Source organism: Brassica napus, chromosome C5, assembly GCF_020379485.1.
Source record: "Brassica napus cultivar Da-Ae chromosome C5, Da-Ae, whole genome shotgun sequence".
NCBI classification, from domain to species: domain Eukaryota; kingdom Viridiplantae; phylum Streptophyta; class Magnoliopsida; order Brassicales; family Brassicaceae; genus Brassica; species Brassica napus.
In genome coordinates, this window is record NC_063448.1 from 56,238,103 (window position 1) to 56,246,116 (window position 8,014).

Sequence of the window (8,014 nt, forward strand, 5' to 3'; positions counted from 1 at the left end):
GGTAACAGAAAGTCCAGATTAAAGATGGACTAATGTTGGCGTGGACTGTTCGCGGGCCCCACTGACACGTGGCGGTCCGCGGTTGGTGCATTTTTTTAATTTCTTTTTTAATCAGAAATTTTTTTTTTTTAAAAAAAACTTTTCTTAAAAAAACTCATTAAGGATTTTATGGGATAATCATGGTCTTACACTAAGCAAGAAAAATATTGTATTTAAATAAATAAAGTTTTCAGATGTAGAAACTCATCTCAAAAGTATTAAGAATTCAGTGAGATTACTCTTATAAGTAGTGTAACCCTTGGACATTCCAGTAAACCAATTTATAGTAAACTCAGTTTTATATAAGTTGCATCATTTAAAAGTAAAATAAGATAAAAGCCTAAACAAAAAATTAGTCTAAGCTTGGTTGACCATGCTTAGGTAGATGTTAATGTTATCATGTCCCTGCAACTTGGTTGCATATTGTCGTGAATCAATGAATAAAACCACACGTGGCGTACTCTGTCAAGCGAAACGTGTCAGTAATCATATGATCTTTGAGAGATTAAATTAACAAGTTGGCCACTATGGGGATCCCACAACTCGATCTGCTCTTGATTGTTTGCGTCTCTTTAGGAGATCCTCCATTCCTCTTCAACTTGTTAATAATACTTAGGGTTTTATGAAATTTTAGCACTAAATGTATATGTAATATAAAGAGCTGGACACTCTAAAGTTGATCAATAATACACGTATGTATACAAAATCTAACCACGTTTAACAACATGATAATAATTTTTTTGGTTTTGATAATCAATAATGACACTACATTTGTAAGAATTGTTGAACTTGAAGCAACTCACATTCTATCACAAGCGCGTATTGGTGTTAGCTAAAATTATTTATTGCTTGTCGGGGACCCAGTCTGACTGGATAAACGTGGCGATAAAGTGACTGTCGTAGTTGATCACGTAGATGAAAAGACACGTGTCAAGTTGTACATCAACAAGTAGCCTACGTCTACGCTAAGCTCTCTTCCCACTTGATGCCCTTTACCACGTGGCGTGGTGGGTGTGTGTCAACGAAAACCCACTAATTTTTTTTAAAGTTTCTTTTTGTTGCAAATAGAATAATTTATATGGCGTATTAACTGGAATAATGGTATATTTGGTATTTTTTTAAGCCAACTTGTGTGAAATATACTAAAATGAAATAAATCCGTACAACCCGTCAACTAGGCTTATTAAATAACTAAGAACATGATTTTCCTGACAAATATAAAATACTGCAAATTGTAGTACTATAGTTCATAATAGTAGGCATTTGGTACTTGTTTTAAGAAAGATTGTTTCGTCTCGAAATTGTAAACTGAAGTTAGAAAACAAATTTGAATTCGAATGCTCTGACTTCAGTTTTCAGATATTCTCTAAGCATTTACTGTATTTTTATTTTGATAATCACGGAGATGTTAAGAGCAAGGGGAGGCACAAACGCCGTCGTTCAAGTCCCAAATCTATCAACTAACAATCTTTTGCAGAAGTTTTTCATCGCAAGCAACCTTTTTGGTCACATGGACTCTGAGGATCGGGAAGAAGCAAAGAAAAAAGATGAAGAGGATGATAAAGATATTGAGCTAACGTTAGGTCTTTCTCTGAATGGTCAGTTTGGCACGGATCCGAGATCGAGGAAAAGGAAGAACTCTGAACTGGGTCGATCTTCTTCCATACCTGAAGGTTTCATCTTCGACGGACAAAGATCCGGTGACGTTTACGGCGGAGATATGCGGCAGACAGTGGGGCGTGGAGTTTCGGACATGTTCCAGCTGGATCGGACACGTTCTCTGCCTGTCAAAACGAAGGCGGAGACTAAGAGGAAGCGATCGGAGAAGACAATGGAGCTTATGGCATTTAACGCTCCTCCTCCGACAAAGGAAAATGAAGAGAAAGATTGTTTTCTTGTCCCTGGTTCGGTCGACGGGAGGGGCAAAAAGGGAAATACGACGAATAAGGAGAGCCAGAAAGTTTCTGGAATGGAGAAGGCGCGGTACGTTTTAGAAGACATGCCGTGTGTGTGGACGAGGGATGTCGGAGCGGACGGGGAACGAGTGGAAGGGTTTCTGTACTGGTATGGAGGGAACACGGAGGAAGTGAAGATAATGTGTGTCTGCCACGGCAGCTTTCTTTATCCGGCAGAGTTCGTTAGGCACGGCAGAGGCACCGTGTCTGACATCAGCGACAACGGTGGTGGTGATGTTATTACTAACCCTCTTAGACATATCGTTGTTAAACTACCTTCTTCTTCCTTGTAGTTCAAGCTTCATACACTAGGGATTATCATTTTCAATTTTCAACACAAAATTAATTGGTCATGTATCTATTTTGATTATTTGTATTCTAAAGTTTGTTTTGTTACTTCAACTGTATTTAGCTAAACAATAAATAAATATTTATTTAGAGAGTCAATGATAACATCTTTCAAATTTCTACAAGGTTCATTGTTTTTCAAAAAAATTCAAATTTGCTTAAGGATATTTTTAATAAATTTTATTTTAAAAACTCCACAAAACCACATAAAACAATTTACAAGTGTGAAATCATATTATAACCACCGTTCTGTAATGTTCTATGTATGTCATCTTCCTCTCATCAACTCAGAGACCATATAGGAAGAGATGAAGCTCAACCTTCCTATGCCTTTCTCATTAATTTAAACTCGAGAGACAACAGAAAAGTTCCATATACCCAAACACGTTAACCACATTTATAGGGATATAAAGAGGAGTTATAACCTTTCTTAAACGAATAATCAGAAAATGAAGTTTGTTTAAGTAGTGAATTATATATGTGCCAATTTGTATAGAATGCTTTGAATATTATTGACAATGAAAGGAGTATACGTATGTAGTGTAGTACATGATCGTAGGGTTTCCGAATCCTAGAAAATATACAAGAATATTGACATATATCTAATAAGGAATGTATCATTAATTGTAACTTCCCTTCAAGTTGGAGTGCAAATTGCAAACACCCAACTTGCCCATTAAGAATCGAAACTGATGTTGTCCAAGAGCTTTTGTGAATATATCAGCAGGTTGTTCATGAGTCGAAACGTGAGACGTAGTAAAATGACCAGCTGTGATCTCTTCTCGGATGAAATATGACAATCTGATTCGATGTGTTTCTACCATTCGTAAAACACCAGATTAGACGATATATGCAGAGCAGATTTGCTGTCGCAGACGAGCTTCATAGGTTGGTCGTGTTTAACAGCAAGAAAGACTAGAACTTCTTTAAGCCACATGAGTTCTTGACATGCCATTGTCATAGCTCGATATTCAGCTTCAGCTGAAGAACGTGAGACAGTTTTCTGTTTCTTTCTTTGTTTTCCAAGAGACCGGTGAGTTGCCAAGAATAACTAGATAGCCTGTTAAGGAGCGATGCCTCACAGGACACGCTGCCCAGTCTGAATCACTATATGCTGTAAGCTCAAGATTATTCTTTAGCTACTAACGACTATATATAATACGTTAAGAAATAAAGTAATAACAAAATGTGGTGTTTCTGTGTATCCATCACCATTACATAAGAGTTATATCATCCTTCAACCAGTATACAAACATTCGGTAACAAAAGTTTTATCTACTTGAATAACCAGCATTTTAAAGGACAGTGGAAGCAAGAAAAACAACCACTTGTCCAAGATTTTGGCGATTGCGGTTGGGACTCTATTTTCTTGGACGCTTTCCGCTGTGGTTGTGATTGCGGTTGCGGTACTGAATGCGGCAGCGGTTCCGGTTGAGGCAGCAGATACTCAGGTCTTGTCTTTTGTGAAACGTTCCCTCTGATTTCCAAAGACGGTGTTTTGTCTATTCCATCTTCTTTCTGCAATCTGTTGCATGAATTCCAAATAAAAGTTATTTTAGGTTTTCAGTGCTTTCTTCCCGCGCAAGAAATCTTTAATAATGTTTTTTTTAAATTCTAAAAACTACTTACACTGGGAAAGCGAAAGAGCAAATGCTGTTATTGCTTGTGTCCGAACGACAAGAAATGGTTGGGGAATGTGAAACTGTGCTGTTTGTATCTTCTGTTTTATTTTCCTTCGCATCTTCTATTTCTTCTTTCTCTTCTTGTTTTTCGACCTTCTCTTCGAACATATCTTCTCCTTCCTCTTCTTCATGTTCGTTGTCGCTTTCTTCATCTTGATCATCATGGTTAATCTCAGAGTCTGATTCTTCTTCATCGTCTGGTTTCTTCTCTGGAATCGTTTCTTTTTCAGGTTCTGTGGGTTTCTTAACCTGAGGAGGAGGAGGAGGAGGAGGAAGAGGAAGAGGAACCGGTTTGATTTCGGTTATCTCATGAACCGGTTCTTCAAATCTTGGTATCTCACCCAGTCTCAACCCTGCAGGCACTCCATGATCTTCCCTTGTTGAAATGCTAAAATTCCCATCGTGGATGCTAAACAAGGATTCATTAGAAGCAATACTCCAATCCGTAGAATTCGACGGTTTACTACAGAAAACCGAAGATGGAATCCGGTTTGGATCGTAACCGGGTAAGTCAGCAAGGTTGTGCTGGTGAACCGAGGACCATGACGAACCGGTGTAAGAGCTCACGGAGGAAGTATAAGCCTGATGGGACTCTCTCTGTTTCTGTGCCTCGGCTGCAGACAATGTTGGCTTGGGAAGAGGAAAGTGTCTGATGTCAAAATGTCCATCAGAAGAATCAGATGTGATTGATGATGATCGTGACGATGAAGATTGAGAAATCGAATCCGTCCATTGTTGCTCTTTGCTTTCAGTTTTCGTTTCCATTGTTGTGTGATTGTAAAAAAACTTTTTTGAAAAACAGAGCGCTCTGCTTTTGTGTGGTTGAAGAAAATAGAGTTACAAGATGAATTGATTATCCGGAGAGAAGTTATAAATGAGAGGGAGAGGATTGAGAATAAAACTAACGAGGGTTTATTTTATTTATATGCAGTAACCAAAAAAAAAAAACAAATACAAAAACAAGAGTAACAAAAAGAATCAATGAAGCTTTTGTTTGTTTGTTCGTTTTCAGTTAGCTACTAGATTGTCAGTTAATGAAGCGGGAACGATTTAAGAACTAAACTAAGAGGATTAGTTTCAACGATATTAAGAATTTAATTCTAGTGCAGTGTTGTTTGTTTATTAATTTTTATTCCTTGCTAATTTTAGGAGGATAAAGTACGTGGAGAATAGAACTCCAGCTCACTACCACTTGTCAAATAATTGTTGGTTTAATCAATCTTTGGACGGTAAAACTAATATGCAAAAACTTTATCCGGTTCAACTATCAAATCCATAATGTCATCGACGTTCAGCAACCGACAGATGATAGACCGGATTCCGGTTTGCGTTGATCTTGAATCTGAAAACAACAATCAGTGAATGCAAGCGGCGGCAGTTAATGAACCGGTTTGGTATGATTAAAAAGTTGAACCCTGGATAAGTTGAAACTGGGTGGAATAAGATAACCGGAAGCATTTCTGCTTCTTGCGAGACATCATTGCTTCAAGAAAAATGAAATGGTTTGGGACCTTTAGAATATTCCATGAACTGAGTTCCGAGCTTAACAGATATGATAAGTCATGATTTTAATTCGGCCAAGCCCAGTACAAATGTCCAACGATCATGAAAAGATGCTGAAGGAGCATCGATTTATGATTGGAATGGTGACATAAGCGACTGTAAATGGTACGTGAGTTTAGCAGAGATTCGCGTTTAACGCATAGATTTTGAGAAAAATTAAAAAAATATGATAATACTTAAAGATAATGATGGTCAAATAGGTTTGAAATCTTTGTTGTTTTTGTTTCTCAAGATAATAGCGATTTTACTATTGTTATTCCATTGATTTAAGGAATATATGCAGTTTTACTAAATTAATTGATAAAAAATAAGAACGATATCCATGTACCATGAAAGAGAGTTTAACATACATTAATACAAATGGGGAATGTGGTTAGAAACTTTAAAACAACACTAAAGATTATATGCTTCAGTATATAGAGCATTTACCTAAAACTCAAAATTTTTGTCCTATGGGTTAACACATAGATTTTGAGAAAAATTCAAAAAATATGACAAAATATTGTTTTAATACATAGTTGTTTCCTTTAATAACATATGATAATGTTTAAAGAAGTTTGAAACCTTTGTTGTCTCCATTTCTCTATGAAATAACAAATTTATAGTGGTTAATCCACTAATTTAGGGAGTATATGCAGTTTTGCTAAATTAATTGAAGAAACTTAGAACGATGTCCATGTACCATGAAAAATAGTTTAACATACATTAATACAAATGTATAATGTGGTTATAAATTTTAAAACAAATCTAAAGATTATAGACTTCAATATATAGAGCATTTACCGAAAACTCAATATTTTCGTAGGACTTAACACAAAAATTTTGAGAAAATTTCAAAAATTAGGAAAATACTGTTTTAATACAGAATTAAATCCTACAATAACATATGATGATGGTTAAAGAGGTCTGGAACCTTTGTTGTTTCTGTTTCTCAAGAAAATAACGATTTTATCGTGGTTAGTCCACTAATTTAGAAAGTATATGCAGTTTTAATAAATTAATTGATTAAAAATTAGAACGATGCCTATGTACCATGAAAGATGTACCATGAAAGAGATTTTAGCATACATTAGTAAAAATGTAGAATGTGGCTAGAAATTTTAAAACAACACTAAAGATAAAAGACTTTAGTATATATAGCATTTACTGAAAAATTTAATATTTTCGTATGGATTAACACATAGATTTTGAGAAAAACTCAAAAATATGACAATACAGTTCTAATGCATATTTGCATCCTACAAACATATGATGATGGTAAAATAAGTTTGGAACCTTTTTTGTCTCCGTTTCTCAAGAGAATACTGAGTTTACTATGGTTACTACATTGATTTAGGGAGTTTATGTTGTTTTACTAAATTAATTGATAAAAAATAAGAACAATGCCTATGTACCATGAAAGAGAGTTTAGCATACATTAAAACAAATGTAGAATATGGTTAGAAATTTTAAAACAACACTAAAGATTATAGGCTTCATTATATAGAGAATTTACCCAAAAACTCAATATTTTCGTAGGGACGCATAGATTTTGAGAAAAATTCAAAAAATATACCAATACTATTTTAATACATAGTTTCATCCTTCAATAACATATGATGATGTTTAAAGAAGTTTGGAACCTTTGTTGTCTCCGTTTCTCTAGGAAATATCAATTTTATAGTTGTTTGTCCACTGATTTAGAGAATATATGCAGTTTTACTAAATTAATTGATAAAAAATTAGAACGATGTCCATGTACCATGAAAAAAGTAAAACATACATTAATGCAAATGTATAATGTGGTTATAAAGTTTAAAACAAATCTAAAGATTATAGGCTTCAATATATAGAGCATTTACCGAAAAACTCAATATTTTCGTAGGGGTTAAGACATAGATTTGAGAAAAATTAAAAAAATATGACAATACTGTTTTATTACATAGTTGAATGCTGCAATAACGCATGATGATAGTCAAAGAGGTTTGGAACCTTTGTTGTCTCCGTTTGTCAAGAGAATAGCGATTTTATAGTGGCTAGTCAATTAATTTAGAAACTATATGTTGTTTTACTAAATTAATTGACTCAAAATTAGAATGATGCCTATGTACCATAAAACGGAGTTCAGCATACATTAGTAAAAAACGTATAATATGGCTTGAAATTTTAAAACAACACTAGAAATAACAGGATTCCGTATATATAACATTTACCGAAAAATTCAATATTTTCCTAGGGTTAGCGCATAAATTTTGAGAAAAATTCAAAAATATAACAATATTGTTTTAATGCATAGTTGCATCTTAAACACACATATAATGATGGTCAAATTGGTTTTGTCTCATTTTTTCAAGAGAATAACGATTTTACTGTGGTTATTCCATTGATTTAGGGAGTATATGCAGTTTTACTAAATTAATTGATAAAAAATAAAAACGATGTCCATGT

General features: G+C 34.5%; 2 protein-coding genes across 2 annotated transcripts; one reads left to right on the forward strand and one right to left on the reverse strand.

The window, feature by feature from the left end:
- Positions 1–1,238: 1,238 nt before the first annotated feature.
- On the forward strand, positions 1,239–2,441 carry LOC111215818 (ninja-family protein AFP4-like). The gene has a single exon (XM_022719960.2). It carries the CDS (start codon positions 1,445–1,447, stop codon positions 2,285–2,287), a length of 843 nt encoding a protein of 280 aa, XP_022575681.2. The 5' UTR covers positions 1,239–1,444; the 3' UTR covers positions 2,288–2,441.
- A 1,064-nt stretch (positions 2,442–3,505) lies between these two features.
- Positions 3,506–5,675, reverse strand: LOC111216106 (proline-, glutamic acid- and leucine-rich protein 1). Its single transcript, XM_022720417.2, has 2 exons — positions 3,972–5,675; positions 3,506–3,867 (listed from the first exon to the last, which is right to left on the reverse strand). The coding sequence occupies exons 1-2, from the start codon at positions 4,787–4,789 to the stop codon at positions 3,618–3,620; spliced, it is 1,068 nt and encodes a 355-aa protein (XP_022576138.2). The 5' UTR covers positions 4,790–5,675; the 3' UTR covers positions 3,506–3,617.
- Positions 5,676–8,014: the final 2,339 nt, after the last annotated feature.

What these genes read in the sequence shown, in the direction of transcription:
- LOC111216106 (XM_022720417.2), bottom strand. Translation starts at nt 4,789, where the DNA reads ATGGAAACGAAAACTGAAAGCAAAGAGCAACAATGGACGGATTCGATT. An exon ending in TGCTCTTTCGCTTTCCCAGT is followed by an intron (nt 3,868 to 3,971) that starts GTAAGTAGTTTT and finishes TTCATGCAACAG; the next exon opens with ATTGCAGAAAGAAGATGGAA.
- LOC111215818 (XM_022719960.2), top strand. Translation starts at nt 1,445, where the DNA reads ATGTTAAGAGCAAGGGGAGGCACAAACGCCGTCGTTCAAGTCCCAAAT.